At 35.7% G+C, this 19,377-nt stretch overlaps 6 protein-coding genes across 27 annotated transcripts in view; 3 read left to right on the forward strand and 3 right to left on the reverse strand.

Moving 5' to 3' along the window:
* Positions 1–5,995, reverse strand: part of LOC129578822 (ras-like GTP-binding protein Rho1) — an 8,758-nt gene extending 2,763 nt beyond the window's left edge. Inside the window, exons 1-4 of one of the 8 annotated variants that reach the window (XM_055467987.1) lie at positions 5,594–5,912; positions 5,433–5,506; positions 5,265–5,319; positions 2,423–2,583 (exon numbers count right to left, since the gene is read on the reverse strand). In XM_055467987.1, coding sequence (XP_055323962.1) covers positions 2,423–2,583; positions 5,265–5,304 — 201 coding nt within the window. In that variant the 5' untranslated portion in view covers positions 5,305–5,319; positions 5,433–5,506; positions 5,594–5,912. Of the gene's footprint in view, positions 1–2,422; positions 2,584–2,933; positions 3,118–3,181; positions 3,357–3,460; positions 3,769–5,264; positions 5,346–5,408; positions 5,507–5,593 lie in introns of those variants that run through there. The other 7 variants (XM_055467988.1, XM_055467989.1, XM_055467986.1 and 4 more) reach the window with 7 other exon arrangements.
* The window catches only part of LOC129578778 (mediator of RNA polymerase II transcription subunit 14), a 310,854-nt gene that overhangs the window by 198,232 nt on the left and 93,245 nt on the right, over positions 1–19,377 (forward strand). The window lies entirely within an intron of this gene.
* The window catches only part of LOC129578805 (uncharacterized), a 298,644-nt gene that overhangs the window by 186,022 nt on the left and 93,245 nt on the right, over positions 1–19,377 (forward strand). The window lies entirely within an intron of this gene.
* Positions 6,137–11,942, reverse strand: LOC129578780 (polynucleotide 5'-hydroxyl-kinase NOL9). The gene is made up of 5 exons (XM_055467882.1): positions 11,739–11,942; positions 10,127–11,631; positions 6,813–8,733; positions 6,580–6,728; positions 6,137–6,514 (listed from the first exon to the last, which is right to left on the reverse strand). Exons 2-5 carry the CDS (start codon positions 11,622–11,624, stop codon positions 6,246–6,248), a joined length of 3,837 nt encoding a protein of 1,278 aa, XP_055323857.1. The 5' UTR covers positions 11,625–11,631; positions 11,739–11,942; the 3' UTR covers positions 6,137–6,245.
* On the forward strand, positions 8,893–9,900 carry LOC129578825 (ATP synthase subunit d, mitochondrial). 2 transcript variants are annotated; one of them, XM_055468000.1, is made up of 2 exons: positions 8,893–9,028; positions 9,132–9,900. In XM_055468000.1, exon 2 carries the CDS (start codon positions 9,145–9,147, stop codon positions 9,670–9,672), a length of 528 nt encoding a protein of 175 aa, XP_055323975.1. In that variant the 5' UTR covers positions 8,893–9,028; positions 9,132–9,144; the 3' UTR covers positions 9,673–9,900. The 2 variants fall into 2 exon arrangements, with proteins under 2 accessions (XP_055323975.1, XP_055323976.1); XM_055468001.1 differs by having other exon boundaries at positions 8,902–9,024.
* Positions 13,870–19,377, reverse strand: part of LOC129578779 (uncharacterized) — a 66,290-nt gene continuing 60,782 nt past the window's right edge. For 8 of the 14 annotated variants that reach the window (XM_055467868.1, XM_055467867.1, XM_055467877.1 and 5 more), the window contains 7 exons: positions 18,716–19,054; positions 18,185–18,358; positions 17,656–18,008; positions 16,961–17,540; positions 16,062–16,851; positions 15,801–15,965; positions 13,870–15,664 (listed from right to left, as the gene is read on the reverse strand). In XM_055467868.1, coding sequence (XP_055323843.1) covers positions 15,543–15,664; positions 15,801–15,965; positions 16,062–16,851; positions 16,961–17,540; positions 17,656–18,008; positions 18,185–18,358; positions 18,716–19,054 — 2,523 coding nt within the window. In that variant the 3' untranslated portion in view covers positions 13,870–15,542. The remainder of the gene's footprint in view (positions 15,665–15,800; positions 15,966–16,061; positions 16,852–16,960; positions 17,541–17,655; positions 18,009–18,184; positions 18,359–18,715; positions 19,055–19,377) is intronic. The other 6 variants (XM_055467878.1, XM_055467881.1, XM_055467879.1 and 3 more) reach the window with 1 other exon arrangement.

Below are 19,377 nucleotides of genomic sequence, written 5' to 3' on the forward strand. Positions count from 1 at the left end.
GAGAGAGAGAGAGAGAGAGAGAGAGAGAGAGAGAGAGAGAGAGAGAGGAAGGGAACAAGAAAAATAAAATCAAATTGAACGAAAGAACCCATCGACCGAGACATCGTTAAAAATGCAATAAACTGTTTAAACAAGAATAACGAGAAAGAGATGAGATAAGAAACAAGTTTATGCGCTCAACAAAAAGAGACGCAAATACACGTATGCGCGTTCTGCATCCATGCACATGAAGAGTTAATTCATGGAGTGTGTGTATGTGTGTGTGTGTGTGTGTGTGTATGCTTGTTCTTCGTCGTTATTTTTTTCTTCTTCAAAATGCAAAATCATAATTTTCTATGCATCCATAAAGCCATGACCACAATAAGACATCGATTTCCATCAAAGTGCACTCATTGTACGCGCTTTGGGTCCCAACAACAATGTATTGAATATAGTTGATGTGTATGTGTGTATATATGTGTTATCCGGGGGAATGCAACGTTATATAACGTGACTAATGTCCAGTCAGAATGATCTAATTTCTTGGTGCAAGAGCATTTTTTTTCTCTTCTCTCTACATATCTGGATCGTATACGCCACTATAAACATCAAACAATGTCATATGAACCGAATGACTTTGTGCATTATGAGTGAACGAATGAATGAGCGCGTTGAACGACTTCAATCATTATAATTTATTCGGCGTCTATGTAAATGGGTGAAAATATGCGGTGTTCATATGTTGCGTATTTTGCACCCAATTTGCATATGAGCAAATCAATTTCCAAGAAATCGACAACTAACACACATCCACATAGACACACCAAGAGAGAGAGAGAGAGAGAGAGAGAGAGAATTCACTTTTGTGGGGATTAATGAAAAGATAACATCGCATGAGCATTGGCTCATACAGGCTCACGCGATTCGATGCCGATCCGTCCATGCGCAAAAGACATACCGAAAATCATTGTTGTTCATTACAATGTCAAATGAATCAACAGCTCTCGGTTACTTTTCATGCTCTCCACCGTCTTTCTTCACTGCATTTCAATGCACACGCACTCTCTCTCTCTCGCCACAAAATAACAATAATAATGATCATAGCGGCCGCATAACGCGCGTGCCTGACCGGTTATTGAATGTGTGCGTGCACATGTTAGTAAATTGACAATAATAATTGATTGAGTGCGTAAATAAGAGTGAATTACACGTTGGATTGGCGTTTAATCTGCAATAATTATAATCAATAAATATTAATTTAGTAATTTGCACACGCTTACATCGTACTGAAAGAAGAAAAGGCCCGAGACTGCGTTCGGCCAAGGAGTAACAGAAACATTGACGGCGCGGCAGCAGTGGCTACAACGACGGCCATGCAAACACTGATTAAGCGTCAAAACAACTTTAGGGTGTAAAGTTCCTTTAAAAAAATCCTACAGTTTTGAGATCACAATTAAAAATGTTTGCTGTCGTATGACAATTTCTCGGAAAAATTCGCCACACTATAATAGTCTAACGTGCGACACTTGATTCTTTTCACCTCTCTCTCTCTCTCTCTCTCTCTCTCTTTTTCTCTATTCCATGTATAAAAGGAATATCAAGGCATTGGACCGACTCTGTGTGCTGTAATGTAGGTTCTTATACGCTCTTTTTTTCTCTATCATAATTTTCTATACGATTTGCTCTTTTAAAATAAACTGAAACGCATATGTATATACATGCCGACAGAACATACATATGTGTTCAGCGACGACGACGACGACAACAACAACAATACAGCCAGCGCCAATGGCCGTAATGGAAGCTCTGCTACTGAAATATCGTATGAAATATATGATAAGTTCATGTCTGTATTTACTCGTATGGCCATGTACTGACTTGATTATTTAAAAAAAACACTTCTTATTTCGTTGGTGTCATAACCGAAATGAAAAAAAAGTACGATAACGTCAACAAATGACTGATGATTTCATCAATGACTCTCTGCTTACTTGGAATATCGTCGATTTTGTTGACTGTTTTGTTTTTCTCTCTCTCTCTCTCCCTCACACTCAATTTCTTTTACTTAATTCGTTGCTGAGACTTCAATTTCTCCTTGTCATTCGGCATTAAGGAATAATTGGATCACATACAAACACACAATCGCACAATGCGATATAGCAGAAAAATAGAAGAAGAAGAAGGAAAAAAGTAATTCACGCCTTTTCCTATTCTTTTCTGAATGACATTTTCGTCTCATTTTTTTTTGCTCCTTGCAATGAGTTTGAAAAGGAAACGCAAATCCGAATGTATAAGCTCACGCATGCAAACAAGATTGGAATGTTGGCAAATCTACAAATACCGCTGCACTCACTCAACTCAATTGAATGGAAGAACGAATGAAACGACAACAAAAAAAAGCGAAGAGAATCTATACGTATGAAAAGCAATTAATGCGACTTACCGTCTTGCCATCGACTTCGATATCAGCCACATAATTCTCAAATACTGTTGGTACATACACTTCTGGAAACTGATCTTTGCTAAACACGATTAATAGGCAAGTTTTACCACAGGCACCGTCTCCCACGATAACTAATTTTTTGCGGATGGCCGCCATTGGTTCTAAAAATTCAAAATGAAGAAAAATAACAAACAAAACAATAAAAAAAAATGCTTTTTCGCTGGATGCAATTCTTGGTTGCTGTTTTTTTTTTCGGTTTCTTTCAATTATTTTTTATCCATGATAAATTATTAACACCATCGACCATCGATCGAACGTATTTTTTTCTGTTTCAATTTTTTCAGTTGCTTAATTGATTCAACACTTCAAAAAAATGAAAAATGAACGCATACATCAAATGTATGCAACAGATGAATTTTCTATGTGGTTAATTTTCTCCAAGAGCAATAGAGAGAATGAGAGAAATTTTCGAAAGAAAAAAAAAATGATTAATTCGCTACAATTTCTCTACCGATAACACAAAAAAAGGCTTTATTTCGCTTCCGATTCGTAAATATAAATGCAGAAATTGATTCAACTATGTGGATTTTGGGTTTGGACAAACGAAATGCGATGTCAACTAGTTGATTCAGCTTCACACATTCCTGATCGTCTACACTTTTTTTTATTGCTTTGCTAATGTGAGGTTTTTTTCCTTCTCTTCGGGGTTCCTTGGCCGTTCGGCTAGAGAAACTCTCAATTTTTGTGTCTTTTGGATACCTTTTTTTCTCGTAGATTTATACTTTTTTTTTCTTCTTGCATCAATCGCTTCGTCACCTCAAGGCATACCAAAAGGGAAGAAAATATACTATTTATCGAATGCCTGAGCTCTCGTAATAAATGAATGTAAGTTTTATAACAACAAACTCGTCACAAGAATTCGTAAGAAGTCTGCAACTTCGTATCACATTTTTTCTCTCTCTTCTTTTTCTCTCTTTTCTCCATAGCTCAAAGTGTATCATTTATCACACAATCACACAAAAATTCTTTCTTAGATACCTTTTTTTTATAATGGAGGTTTTTATTTTATTATGCAGAATAATATAAAGTTGTCTTGGAACTAAATGTTACGAGTTTACACAAAAGACGGTCGGTTTTTGTTTCGTTTTTGCTAAATTAAATGTACGGAATTCTGGTTGAAACTTAATTTGTACACTTTTTAATTAATTATTGTTTCGTGATTTTGATATTTTCACTGCTGCTACTAAAAAAAATTTTAATAAAAAAAAAACTGCTACTTGTGCGCCCTCTCGCACTCTGTGTGATTCAGTGTGTATTTGTGTAAGAACAACGCCTTGTCGCCATTTTGGAAACGTACGGCTTTTTCCAATCCAACCAAAAGAATCTGACACAGGGTTCGATAATCGCTTGTACCAACTATCTCACTCAACCGACCGACAATATTACCCGATAAAAATACCAATTTTATATTCACATTGACTACATGATTTGACGCAAGTTAATCTTAAAATTGGTTTTTGTACAAATAATTTCAACGAATAAAAAAAGAACCAGCATCTTTTAATATACCAAATAAAATCAAACCGATGTTCAATCGTAACGTTAAACTGAAATTCGAATGTTCAAGTATGATATGGCTAACCCTACGTTTGACAGCTTTTGACTACGTACGGACAGAGAGAGAGTGATGAAAAAAAAACCCGATTCATAAACGTTACGCTTTCGGCGCGAATGTCTGTGAAATATTTTACGTTCAAAAAAGTCAAATACACACACATAGGCAAATACCGATTTGACTGACTGACAGGTGAAGCAACTGTCAAAATACTACACCGAAATTAACCGAATCAAAGAGAGATGAAGATTTTCTTTTTATTGTTTTTAAACTGTTGAATATCCTGATTTTTACCGTTCCGTTTTCTTACCATCGATGTAAACAACTCACTATTCGGTTGCTTTAAATACTAACAAGAAAGAGTGAGAGATATGAACGTCAAAGTCTATTTCTAGCAATCTATCGAAATGATCGGTTCGGAAAAACATTGCAACAATCTGTAAATTCATGCGCTACACACATTGATTCTGATTGATTGCCGTTGTCATCATTGTCGTCGTTCTCTTGCGAATTTTATTCACGTTGTTCACCGCTTTTAAATATTTTTTTAATGCGATCGAATCAATTAATTGATAACTACATAGAAAATTGTTAATATCTCTCTAGTTTTTTTTTGGGTTATATAATTTGAACCACTCGGTTAGAATCACGATTTCTAATCTAAAGTTTTAAAATCGTAGGAAAAGAAATGCATCAGCCAGATGGACGAGTACGAAAAGGTATTGACCACAGCACCATTTGTTATTTCAAGCGAATAGTTAGAAACAGCGGAAAATATTTAAGCAGCGACACGATAAACTGTAAACTCTTTTAAATACTAAACAAAAACAAACTTGTTCAATGAATTCGAATGTGTTTTGAAAGTGGCCACAAAATGATCATCAGTTCATTTGCATATTTGAATTGACTGCACCAAGAAACCGCTTTTCTTCGAATGCAAAGAAAAAGAAAACAATTCCATTGGGTTCCTATCACCTGAATGCCTGAGGCATTCATGCTGTGATAAGGATGTATGTATCGTGTTTGATTCACACACAAATGACTAACGTTAGTCTATTTCTATGGCCAACGATCAAAATCACATTTTTGAAAAACACACACAAAATAAGGCGATTACAGGAGACGAACGATGAATCATCATCGAATGCATGATCAAATGTCTCGCAAATAAACAGTTTGTTTTGTATTTATTTTGGTTTTTTTTATTTAAGCGAATCCTAAATATACCTGTATTAGTTGAAGCAAAGTCGCATGAAAAACACCACATTACTTGCAAGAAAGCCTTCACCACATGCAATAATAAAATTACTTGATTTTTTTTTATCTCGTTTTTTTGTTGTTGTTTGTTTGTTTGTTTGTTCGAAAACTCACAAATATAGTATGCTTATCGAATACCTTGCTGTATTTCGTTTTCGATTTATTTGATTTTAATTCGCAGACGATGTTCGAAACGCATACGTTTTGTTTTTCTTATTATTTTATGAGATAAACAGAGATAGAAAAAATGTATGAAATTAAAATAATAAAAAAATTTGCCGTTCAAAAAAAAAATTTACTTTGCCGTCGATTCTTTCTTTTTTTTTCGTGTATTCGGTGTATGAATTCCTTCTTTCTTTCGATGTCGCTTTTTTTTGTTCTCGTTAAAATCGCACTACACAATACTTATAGCTGAGTTTGTTTTTCGAATGGAAAACTTAATGCAACTAAAAATTTCGAAAAGTTTTAAATGCAAAATAAACACACAAAAACGAACGAAATGTGTTTTGTTTTCTTAGAAAAATTGATGACTTAATTAATTGGACACAGAGATTCACAGTCAACACTCATGACAAACACAAATACATTGAACTTGATTTAGGTGTTCGTCGTATTTTTGCAATGCCGGAATAGTGCAATCGTAAATGTCTTTTTGGACGGCAGCCAACATTGCAATATCAAAAACGGAATGCCTCTACGACTGTTGTAGTTCAACTACGTCTTAACGTTGGTAGCGACACCTTAGCCAAAGGAACCAGAAAAAAAGTCGGTATTGCAAATTCTATTCACTTCTTATCGCACACATTTTGGATGATTCACAATTTGGGAATTGAAACGATCGCTTTGAAAATTGATATGAATCGTGGTTTATTTTATTTAATTTTCTTCCAAAAAATGCAATAATGTCCAAAAAAAAAGGAACTGATGGTCAAGATACAATTAATATTCTTCTCATTCTTCCATAAGTTTGATGGGTTTATTGTTGCGATTGCTTTCAGCACGGAAAATATGATGAGCCACTTGCTTGGATCCAACGAACTTATCGGAGTTGTAAACATACGGTACGGCACCACGAATTTGACTGTGTTGATTCAGAAATACCGCTGATGGCAATGGAATGGCACCGATTGCAAGCACATTTACGCTAACCAATTCAGACAATGGGATCATTGATAGGAGATACAATTTATTTGTTGTTGCATCAACACTTCGAACAATACCTGCGAACATTCAATTAAACATTTCAGAATGAATTTCATTAAACAGTGTATCAAATTAAATTTACCTATTCCATGGCAATCAACGATGTCATTTTCATTGTCCGCACGTTTCTCACACAAATAGACTAGATTACCGTTCAACAAATCCAAATAATCCGAAGGATTGATCTCTTCGCCGCTTGTCACGAGAACACTTAAATCGTTGAGCGACGCCCTGAAATGATTAACCAAAAATATTCCGTAAATTTCAATAAAATTTAAAGAGTATTTAAATCAGTTAGCAAAAAGTGAATCTTACTCGAATGGTTTAACGCTGGTGAGCCAATCGGAGTTGAATTTCAGGCAGTTGCCCAATTTGGCCAGAATCATAGTGTATCGAATGTCTTTTGCATTCATGTCCACCTGCTTGTGATTGCCTTTGCCTCGGGCTGCATTGAACACGTGTGTTGTGTACTTGCAGCTATCCTTGATTTGCTTCATTTCACTTTTGAAAACATTAAATTTAAAGCCATTAACTACAGCAGTCTTCATGATTTGATCAAAATTCTCCATGGCTAATCGACTTTGGATCTGAACCAAATCGGTCGGTTTGAATATTTTCAAAATGCACGCTATCAGTTCACTGCCAAAACCACGACTGTAGCCCATTGTGTTGATGACCCAAGGAATTTTCGCAAATTCTTCGTTTGACGAACAAAATTTGTGAATTTCGGCCACACAGCGCCAGTATTTAATGGGATCGGGCAGAATGTTGATATCACCGAATAAAACTGCTTTGGCTGGTTTAACATTTTGCAAGTAGCCGGGCCCGAGAATTGGTTCAGTGACAACCGTTGCGCTCAATGTTTGTGGCACAAACAGCTCTGGTTGCCCGATATCCAAGTCGATGAACAAGAATTTTTTGAATTTATCAAAATTGGAATTGATCAAGTGTCGAACGAATGTTGATTTTCCCACACCTTTGCCACCAATTGTTATAAGCTTCGAATCGTCTCTCAAACTTAATGTTAACCATTCTTCGTTCAATACCAATCCGTTGGCTGGTTCATTTAAAAATTTGCAACGCAACACAAATTCGCTGCTATAGAATGGGCTTTCGTTGTTAAATGCGTTGATGTTCGGGAATACAGTTTCGCGCATGTATCGTTCGATCATATTCACACCTTTGTTGGTTTGATCACGTTCCAACAAAAGAATTGCATCGTTGCCACAGTCAAATACTTCTTTCAAGTAGTTGAGGTCTTGCAAGTAAAAATCATCTTTCAAATGGTCGAGTGCTTTCAAATTTGTTTGAGCGGCGGCTGTATTTGATGTTGGAATCAGGCAAATCAAACCATGACCACGCGGTGAATGTACTGTAACCGTTTTGTTGGGCTGGAGCTCGTAGCCAGAAGCAGTTGCTTTGCCGGCAATCAGCTTCACATGCAAACTTCCATGGAAATGCAGTGTTTTTCGCAATAGCAGAAGAACATGTCGCGAATTTACTGAGTTAAAGAATTTGGGCTCGGTATCTCTTGCATCGGCAATTTCCATTGGTTCAGGAGAAGTTTCTTCATCTTCCTGTATCTCTTCCTCTGTGTCACTTTGTAGCACACCATTCTCGTTAGAACTTACTGAGGCGTTAAAGCTCTGATTCATTTCGACCTCCATTTTGTTTGATTGAACTACATTTGGCCTAGTCTGATTTATCTTAGGCTTTGATTTATCTTCATTGGGATCTGGAATAGACACAACGACCACTTTCTTTGAACTGGCTTTTGGGTAAATGATGTCAAGTTCTTCTTCATTCGATGGTTGCCCATTGTCGTCCAGCCAATCCAATGATGAATGATTGGATTTCTTCGAACATTTCAAAAATGTCACCGAATCATTTTGAGTGTTATTATCCTCCGATGACGACATACTCCTATTCAAATTATCCATATTGTAATAGTCTTCAACACTTTTCTCATATGCCAACCGTTTTTGCTCTTCAGTCAATAGTTTTTCCTTTTGTTGTATTTCTTTGATAACCATTTTCTCACGCTCCATTCGCAGGAATTTGGATTTGTTCACACTCATTGGGACCAACTCCACACAGCTATCATCGTCTGAATCACTTTTTGGCACTTCAATAATACGCGATTCGGTGTCATTTTCGAATAATTTTATACGTTTATCGGTAATTTTATGAGTTGAAGCCGTTCCTTGAGCAATACGGATGTCATCATAAGCGCTATCTGAAATATCGAAAATAAAAAACGAATAAAAAATATTTCGTAAAATTATGAAATTAATCAAAATCCAATTCAATGAATGTAACAGAAAAACATCCAAATATTATCGATAGTACAGATTGTACGAACTGAAACCGGTGTGTATTTTTGGTTGGTGGTATGTTTTTTTTCCAAGATGGCGACGTCGTGTGACACTTTATCTCTGTGTGTTGACAGCGACAAAAGAAGAAAAATCGATTACATAACCTAACCCTCTAGAATAAAAAAGTCTATCTGTCGTATTGACTGCGAGGTGTAAGTAAGTTGCTGTGAACATTTATTTCACACAACAATTTCTCTCTATTCTGTGTATTACGTAAGTAATAAAATTTTGGAATTTTCATTTTTGATTGTTGCGATAGGAAATCGAAAACGATGGCAGCAAAACGTATTTCTCAATCGAGCGTTAATTGGGCCGCACTTTCTGAGCGTGTACCAGTAGCTCAGAAGACCAATTTCATGGCATTCAAGTCACGCAGTGACAAATATCTTCGTGCTGTGCTCGCCAACCCAGAGCAATCACCGAAAATCGATTGGGCCGCATACAAAAATAAAATCCCAAATGCTGCATTGGTTGATTCATTCCAAAAGGCTTATGAATCGTTGAAAGTTCCATACCCAGCTGACACTTTGTCATCGGAGGTTGACAAGTTGCGTTCGCAGGTGACACAAGAAATTGCTGCGTTCAAAAAGGAATCAGAAGAACGTATTGCCAAGAATAAAGCCGAAGTGGAACGTATCAAGGGTTTGTTGCCATACGGACAGATGACATTGGAAGACTTCCGTGATGCTCATCCAGATTTGGCATTGGATCCAATCAATCGACCAACATACTGGCCACACATCCCAGAAATTCAACCCGACTACGTTGATCCAAATGAAAAGGACGAAGAACACCACTAGAGTCTTAATCAAGTCATGTTAGGTAATGCGTTTTTCGGTCACAATGCAAAACACCGCATGGAATTATCATAAACAACAACAACAACAAAACAAAGAAGCAAACAACAACAACAACAATAAAATCCTAATTGATTTCTATTCGATTGAAGTGCATACCAGCGCAATCAATTTCAATGTAGTTCGAAATTTAAAAATTTATCAAATAAAGTGTTAAAAACATAAACTGAATGATTCTTGTTATTTTTGAAGAAAGAGAGAGCAAATGGGCAAAATGGATTTTTGAAGAGAATTGATTGAAAATATGACGACTTTTTTTGTAAGGAAACATTGAACTTTAGAACAAAATATGGAGTTTTAAAGAGAGAGATTGTCACTTGTTGAAGGTAAGATTATTTACTGAATAAAAAGGTTCTTTTTGTTAGAAAAATGAACTTGAACTGAAACTGAAACTCACTCGTGTACTCGTGATCGTCACTTGAACTATGGTCATCATCATATCGTCGACGGTGCATAAAGTCATCATATGTATCGCCACTGCTGGCGCTTGAATGTTCACCACAATCACTGTATGAATCTGAATTGTGCTCTTCGTAGCCGTCATAAGTACTATCATCTTCGTATTCATCCATCGATTCAATGTCAGTGGACTCGCACTCGTATGAATCATCCGATGACACTTCAATGGCTTCAGAGCCCAATGAAATTTCGGAATCCGATCCGTACATCATGTCATTGTCATCATAGTCACTTTCAGTGTACCCATCTTCCTCATCCTCTTCTGGCCACATATAATCATCAAAATCGTATTCTCCTTCATCTTCATCTTCATCTTGCGTGTAACTAACCAATTTATTCTTTGGCGAACTATTCTCCAGCTTTGCTGTCTCGTTCGACTGCTTCTTTTGCTTCTTCTTATTTTTCTTGTTTTTCTTGTTGATCGGTGTCGTATCTTCTGAGGAAGCGGTTTCGTCTGACTCAGTTACTTCCCCAGAAGCCTTTGATAAAAAACCATTCTGACGATCGGCCTCGATTTCATCCAGCGAATAAATGTGATTCTCATCGAAATTATCGCCACCACCAAAGAATTTGTCAATATAACTGTCCGCTTCGCTGTCTGAATTGCTACCCGATCCATTGACATTGCTATCCTCAACATTGTGTACTTTAATTTTTGGTGCATTTACATTTTCCTGCTGCTGATTTAATTTCTTCTTCTCTTTCTTTTCCTTCTTTTGTTTCAACTTTTCTTCAACTAATTTCGTTTCTTCTTCATCGTTGGCATTTGTTTCCACAAAACCAGCGACTGTTTTGAATCGCTTCTTTCCAGAGTATTTGTTAGTTACTTTAGCATCGTCACCCTTTCGTTTGGTTTTACCCGTAATGTCTTTACCATCACATGATTTCGATGTGACTTGAACTGTTGAAGTACCTTCTGTCAAGTTCTGTTTCTTCTTCTTTTTTTGCTTCTTTTTCTTCTGCTTTACTTTGTCTGGCAATGGTTCCGTTTTCTTGGCCTCGTTCACCACCTTATCCGATGAATTTTTGTTTATTTCGTTGGATGTCGGTTGATCATTCTTTAATTTCTGATTGGTTTTACTATTTCCACTGAATTTTTTCTGGCCACCGTTCTGTATGCCATTTTCTTTAACATTTTCAGCAGTTTTATTGAATGGTTTTGACTTCTTTTCTATTTTATTTGGCTTAATAGGCACATTTTGGTCAGCCTTCGGCTTAAATCCACTTGTCGATGGTACACTTGGGATATTGAATTTTGCATGCGATCTCTGTGTTTTGGCTTCCGTTATCAAACTTTCGGTCGCCTTATTCTGTTCATTGAATATCGCCGATTTTAATTTGCTCTTCAATTTTGTGGCGAATTTGTCTTTCTTCTTCAAATCAACTTTTTTATGGTCCGTCGGCTGATTCGGCTTCTTAAACTGATTCTTTGCCATATTTCCACTGAAAAGATACATTTGTTTATTGAAAGTCCGTCGGTATAAATGATAGTCACGTTGGATTTGTTCGTGTGACACATCAAACTATTTCACTAGAAGTGAACTACTTACCTTCGAATAAAATAACAAATTGATGTTTAAAATTGGGCTTGAATCCACGATAAAATAATCATTTCCAATGAAATATCTGGGCTCAAACTGAATTGTTAGCAAACCGAAATGTGTTTCAAATAGCATGACAGTCAATGCACATGGTCGGTAAACAACACTGTGATAGACAATTAAACGATATTTGACACTTCTTCGCGTTGTGCCGATGTGTGCGTGTCAGCGGTGCGTTGTATATGTGTATCGGTATGTATTGGTATGTATACGACTCTGAATATGAGAGAAGACCGTTAGAGAATTCGAGAAATTTCGTCGCAATTCAACCTTCTTCTGAGATAAAAACGATATTTTTAAGATTTTTTTGAAAAAAAAAGCGTTTCTATTGAAACTTTGCTAAAATCTGACTTTTTTCTCTTTGAAAGATTCAAAATACATCATGTTTCTATTATGCAATAATATATGGACAGATTTTTTTTTAAAGAGAAGCAATTTAAAGAAGATGTTCAAAGGAGAGAAATAAAGAGAAGCAAACAGGGACCGATGCATTTGATTCCAATTTTTTCGATTTAGATCCCGAAAAAACGCGTGAACACAGTAAATAAAACACAATGAAACAATTTTAATGGTAACCTTATGTTTATTTTCCTTAAATATTATAGGAAATGTCATAATTATTGGTTTATTTTCATTAAATTCTACACGTATTCCCTTTTCGCGTTGTTGTTTTTTTTTGTTTAGTTGATTTCATATAATTTTATTGTTTAATTAAATAAAGTCGCAAACATAAATTCATTTTGATTTAAAAAAAATGTCCATGTTTAATTTTTGTTGTTGCTTATTTGTTTCTTGTTCTCAAACTGTCTGTTTGAGTTTATTCTATTAGTAATTGTGTGGAGCACGAGCTCATGTGAGAGCTTAAATGCTTAAACATTTATGTATTGTTCTCATATTTTGCATTCAGTAAATGAAATATGTTTACGCATTGCGCACAACCTTACAGTCTAATGTGCAAATCAAAACTAAACAAAAATGGGATATAAAATGAGTCGAGAGTATCGTTCGAAATCAGAATAGTAATGTGGTCGAGGTGTGTGGTGTCATTGTGAAGTAGTTGCATTGACACCACAGCCCGAAACCCGGATCAAATTACTCAATATTTAGAATGAAGACAGGAGGAAATCCAGAGGATGATTAAGTGTGAAAAATGCTAGTTGCCAGAGCTAATGTACATAAATTTGTGCATCGATATTCATTTGCAAACGACAATTCGAGAGTTATAGTGTGGATTGGTTGGTGTGTGAGTTTTTCTGTGTGTGTGTGTGTGTGTGTGTGTGGATTTCCTTGAGTTAGGATCTATTCGAGTAGACTTATGTGTGTAATTACCGAACTCTGCGTTCAGAGTCACCTCTCAATTAAGATTCATTTGAGACGATCGATTTGGCTCAATCAATTCAAAATTTATCTATTTAATAGACTGCAAAATCAATGAAATATTTATTCGTTTATCTAAAAAAAAATGTCTTTCGTTCCTCTTGAGTTGTTGATTTTGCTGATTGGAAAATATGCAATCGAAAAAATATACATTTATATCATTTCCAAAATACATTTTTATTCGGGCTTTGCTCCGAGTGAGAAAGAAGAGAAAAAGATTGTTTTCGTTTTCATTTTTCTAACGAGATAGCACCCGCAATGTGATTGAGTGAAGCACGACATTTAAAAAAATAGTTGAATGATCGATCTATTTTGCAATAGATTGCAGTTCTAAAATATCATCGTTTGAATGATTATGAAGTGAATTGGGTTTTTCGTTTGTACTTTTTTTTCCACAACATTCGCTCTTCAATTTGTGTTTCGTTTAAATTGGAATAAACAAACCAGAATTTGAATGTGAAACTCAGTTTGGTTTTTTATATAAAAAAAATGATTGTTATTATTTGTTGTTGGTCATCGTCATTAAATCTCGTTTATCTTTTTGGCAAAAAATGGTTGTTATTCACTATATCATTTAAATTTGGATTATTGTTCGAATTGCTTACGAATTCACACACACAAAAAACGTTACAAGACTTCTACGATTAACGGGGATTTTATCCGCTACAAATACTTAACACCTAAAATATTTCATTGTCATTAGTTTTTGTTTTTTTTTTATTCTGGAGTTGTTTTATTTTCTTCAAATCGCTGACCAGTGCTGAAAAACTCGCCCAAACATTTAACAAATTCCATAATTTTATGATTGACATTCAAAAATCCACACGTACACACGAAAAAAAAATGTATCAGTTTCAACTCTCAGCATTTTTGTATGGTACTTGGTCATTTTATTTGTTCTCCTTCTTCTACTTTCATTCGTTCAAAATGTATTTCTCACTTAATTTGATTAATTAGTTTTTAATCCCATTTGTTTAGATCTATCAATTTCGTTTAAGTTTTTTATTACTCATAATATGTTTACTTTTGTTTTCATTCGAATAAATGCTTATAAAACAGTTGACCCGAGGCAGTGAATTCTGGATATTATGACATATTATTATAAAACTATAAGAAGTTAGAAACCGAAGAAATTTGGGATAAACGTTCGAAATAATAATGGTTTATCTTAAGCTCCTCGTTCAAAAGAGAAAGAAAAAACAAAGAACTGAAAGAGACTTGGATATATAATCTGTTTTCTTTTTCGTTTCATTTTACATTTTTGTATTCAAAATTTGATTGGTATACAGTTACATATGCGCATTTTAAAATGGATGCATGCAATTTCCTTTTTATTCATCAATTATTTTATTAATCCTTTGTTATTCCTAATTTTGTTTTCTGCTATTAAAGCAAATAAAATACTATTTGCCAATTACAAACATAAGCACATGGATGTGTTTTTTTCTCAATTTATTTAACATTTTTGATTTATTTACCAATTCAGAGATAGTATTTGATTTTTCCTATTTTTTTTTGTCTCAATTTTTAAATATTTGTGATTTCTAAATTTTCATTTTTATTTAAATCAATTTTGATAGTTTTCTCTTAGAAAGCGATTTTTAATCAATTTGTATGATTGTTTTTCTATTCTTATTCTTCTCATGTTTAGAATAATCTTTGAAAAATGAAATTAAAACACACAAAGACGTATAATTTATTATTGTAAAAAATTCAAAATGATGAATCGGAAGTTTTTTCGCCGATCGAAAGGAAAGAACAAATTACTTGAAATCGTGTTCAAATGATCATTATTTTTCCCTTCAGTTATAATCTAAATCCATTATGATTTTTATTGTGTGTGTGTGTATTTGTTTTAGATACTATAAAATTCGATGGTTCACATGGTCTCAAAAGTGAAAAGACTATATATATCTATATGCTACTATGTTCTTCCTTCGTTATTTTATGAGAGACGTTGAATTTGGTGAATTCATTACGACGACGAGACAAATTAAAAAAAAATACAAATCTTCAACCTCGATATACAAATTGCATAACACTGGCCATCACTGGCAGAACAAAGTTCTTCTCGCTTCGCTCTTGGTGACACATAAGCACTAAATTACGTCAGTTCTGATTAGCTTAAGAGTTTTTCTTTTCAATTTAGCTGCTCGTCATTTCGTTTTTTTTTTCTTGCTTTGATATATCTTACGATACAACAGAAAAAAGAATAAAACGAACAAAATTATGTGAGTTTCTATGTAAATGTGGTCAAATTTTTAGTTGGTTGTGTTTTGTTATTTGGCTCGCTTCGTCCGAAAAACTGATAACCCTAAATTATTATCTTATAAAAGTTAGTCCTGTGTGAGTATTAAATGTAGAATGACGTTTGGTTTAAGGCGAGACATAAGGTGGCGGTTTTCGGTATGATGGCGTCACTGGTGATTTTCCACGCGATTCTCGTCCGCTCATTGCAACGGCTGGTGGCGGTATATAGTCTTCTAAATCCTCATGATCTGATTGAAAATCGATGAAAAAAAAAAACAAAACGAGACAGACAAACGATTAAAATGTTATCGTCAAAAAGAATCATTGGTTTCTTTCAATTCAATTGAAAATGTATTGAATTCCAATGATAAAATGCTGACTCACCGTCTGGGTTTGTGCTGTTGTATGATGGTGGTAGCAATGGTGGTTTCTCATCCTTCAGAATGATTGGTGATTTGTTTCCGATCTCTGGTTTTTCGTCTAATTCATCTTGGAAGATAACTGGAATACCCTTTGAACGGAACGCTCTGCGTTCCTCCTCATCGCCAGCTGCAGAAAAAGATGGCAACAATTAAAATTCTCCATCCGCACGGATCAATTGGCAAGTAAAAAGCGAACTGTGTTAGTATGGAAAGCTGATATTACCATACTTACCAAGCTCCATTTTACCAGTCATTCGACGGCGATGCAAAACGCAGGCAATGATACAAGTCAGGAAGAGCATGGCCAATATGATGACTGCTGGAAGAATGAATGTAAGAAGATGATCGTCTTTGAAATTGAGTGGATCGCTGTCATCGGGTTTGATTGGTATGTTCGCGGTAAGGACTTTATTCTGATCGGTTGGTAAACAGGGGCCGGTCGGTGCCAAATGAATTTTAACGAGATCAAATTCATTTCCGATGATATCTTTGACACGTGAACGAATCGAACCGTCTTTGTGCAACAAAATATTCTTCAACGTATCAATTTCTTCAGTTGGACACACGTTGTGTGGACGATGCAGTGTGGTATTGAAGAATGTTACGTATGTTGAGCCGGTTTGATGAATTTTGCGAATGGAACGGATTTGAATGTTCGAGGTGGTTGGATCGTTGTAAATCTGTGCAATGCGCTCGATGAAACGACGTTGTGAGAGTGAATTGTTGAAATCTTCGTACGGCATATTCAATGTAAATTCGAATGCCGTGCTGTATTCCCGGTGTGGTGGTTGGCTGACAACAACAACAAGGGCATCGCTTGCCTGTAAACCTTCCTTATCTTCGGCTACCAACACGTATTCACGTTGGCCAGCATCGCCAAATTTCGGTACACCATAAAATTCTTGATTTTTCGAATCGAATTGCAGCCAATATTTGGGATCCAATTTGCTGCGTTCATATGTGAGCAAGTTCAATTCCAAATCAGTTCCGTCTTCTGGATCGTAGAATGTATCCTGAATAGTGTGATTGGGAAATGACATGAGAATTTCATTGCAATATAAAATTTTGATTTGGAATATTGAACCAGTTAAAGTGTGTGTGTGTGACATGATGAACACTTACCGATGGTACTTTGAATACAAGCAATTGGTTGATGGTTGCATTGACTCGATCGACTTGGTTTCGTGCAATTGGTGGATAGTTTTTCATCATGTGTGGCGTTGGTTTTGGAGCGGTTGGTTTAACGGTTTCTGGTTTCGAACATGTTCCAATTGTTTTGCCCTCAATCGATTTGATGGACATTTGCGGTGATACGGCGTTGCTCAGTGTAGTCGGTGTCAATTTGGCGGTAATTTCATTTAGTTGCATTTCCGGGCACACATCCTTTGGCAATGATTCGTTTGTATAAATGAATGTGGCCGCATTTGAATCCTGAATGCCATATCGAATATCACGAACAAGCACACTAGACGTAGACGTATCGCCCAAAGTATCCACAATTCCCTTAATCAAATGCATTTCCCAATCAACATTGCTGGCAAATTCAGTCAACAAATTCACAGCGATAATGATTTCGTGGTTCACGCTTCGATATGCTTTATGCTGTTGCACCGTAATATCCAGTGATTCGACCACACTCTCATTTGCATTGTCTGTGGCTCGCAATTTGAATTGCCACTTCGATACGGCATCTTCAAGGGGCCTGCAAAAAAAAATTGAAGAAGAAAAATGCAAACACAAAAACCCAATTATAAACACATTCTGGTTGACCATTCTGGTTTTTCAGTCGAAAACAAAAAGTTTTTACTCCTACTTACAATCCATAAATGCTTCTTGTATCTGGATTGAATTGAATCCATGATTTTGCCTCCAATGGTTTCTCGTGTTTGTCCAATAGTTCAAGTTTCAAATTGGTACCATCTTCTGCATCATAGAATGTGTCCAATGGCACAATTTGATTGAACGTCTTTCCAGCGGTGACGGGAAGTTTCATTAATCGTGCTTTTATCACTGGTGCATTGTTAATATTTTCGGGTTCAACGTATGCTTCGGTCGTTGTAGTCGGTTGAACGGTCGTTGTAGGCAGTGCTGTGGACGAAGTTGTTACAATCGGAACAGTCGTTCGTTCGGGTATTGTTGTTTCCTGAGATGCGATTGGAATTGTTGTTATCTGAACCGAAAATTTTGCATGGATGTCGATGAGATATAAAGATAGAGACCAAGATGATGAAATAAAAAGAGCAAATCATTCATAGGTTAGTTATATCATTTAAAGCAGCAGGCACCGCTGTGCCTGTGTGGCACAGTAAACCACAACATTGAATGGAAAAACGAGACTACTCTTACCGGTGTGGTTGCCTTTTGTGTGGTCGGTGTTGCAACACTGATTTTTGAACCATCATCATCGTAATCGTCGTCATCGTATTCTGACTCATCATACTGGCCACTGTCAGTGGTTTCGAATGTATCCTCGACAGCATTGCTTGGTTGTGTGCTTGATGTCACCACAGCTACATTGCTCTAAAATATTACGGATTGTCCGAAAGGAAGAAGATGAATACAAATTAGAATCATGTTTTATGCTATTGTGTCATGCATACATCAGTTTTGCTTCAAAATTAATCGTTATTATTTACAAAAAATTCACAGTGTGTACAAAAGGAATACAAATCTTATCTATATCTGTATAAATCGAAAATTTAAAGAAATTGCAAAAAAAAAACAAAAAATCTGTCGTAAAATAAATCAACCCCAACTTAAAGTTTAACTCAAGTGAACTTGAACAAAAATCTATGCAAAAAGAAAAGTTTGAAATTGTGAAATAAAGTATGTGTAAAAGAGTGAAGAAGAGAAAGAGAGACAGATTGTTGTTATCACCTTTGCTGGCAAAGTTACTTTGGGTGCAGTCACTTCACTAGTGCGAAGTGATGTTTCAGTTGTGATCGATTCCGAACTAGAGCTCGGCACATTGGTGACGGCGACCGATTCAATTTTGTTTGTAACCGAAACGGGCGAGTTGACCAACACTTGGCCGACGGTTGTCGAAAATGTTGTTGATTGTGATTCGGTTGTGTCGGCATTTAGTTTTGATGTCGTCGAAATGTAAGGTGTTTCTTGTGAGATGATTTTGGTGGTTATGAATGTAGCAGTTGATGATGAAGATAATGATGACGATGATGACGATGGCAATGTTGGCTGTGTTACATCCAATGATGACTATTGATGGTTAGACATTGTGCACATTCCACATAAGTTAGTGAATTTATTCATGTATGTGTGCATATTTTGTTTGTTTTTGTATGTGTATATGTGTATGTGTGTATGATTTCATATGTAATTGTGGTATGGTGAAAAGATTTTTGTTTTTGTTGTATTTTCATTGCGGTTTGTGTACAGTTTGAGCAGCGCGCGCGAGCGAGCGATGGAAAATACAAAATGGAAACATGGAAAGTATTCGGTTAGTAACATGAATACAATGTTGACATTTTGAAAAAAACAAAATATAATTATTATGATAAAAATGTATGAACTTGAACGTA

This window comes from Sitodiplosis mosellana, unplaced genomic scaffold (genome assembly GCF_009176505.1).
Source record: "Sitodiplosis mosellana isolate CC-2019 unplaced genomic scaffold, AAFC_SMos_1.0 Smas_scaffold_6226, whole genome shotgun sequence".
In the NCBI taxonomy this organism is placed as follows: domain Eukaryota; kingdom Metazoa; phylum Arthropoda; class Insecta; order Diptera; family Cecidomyiidae; genus Sitodiplosis; species Sitodiplosis mosellana.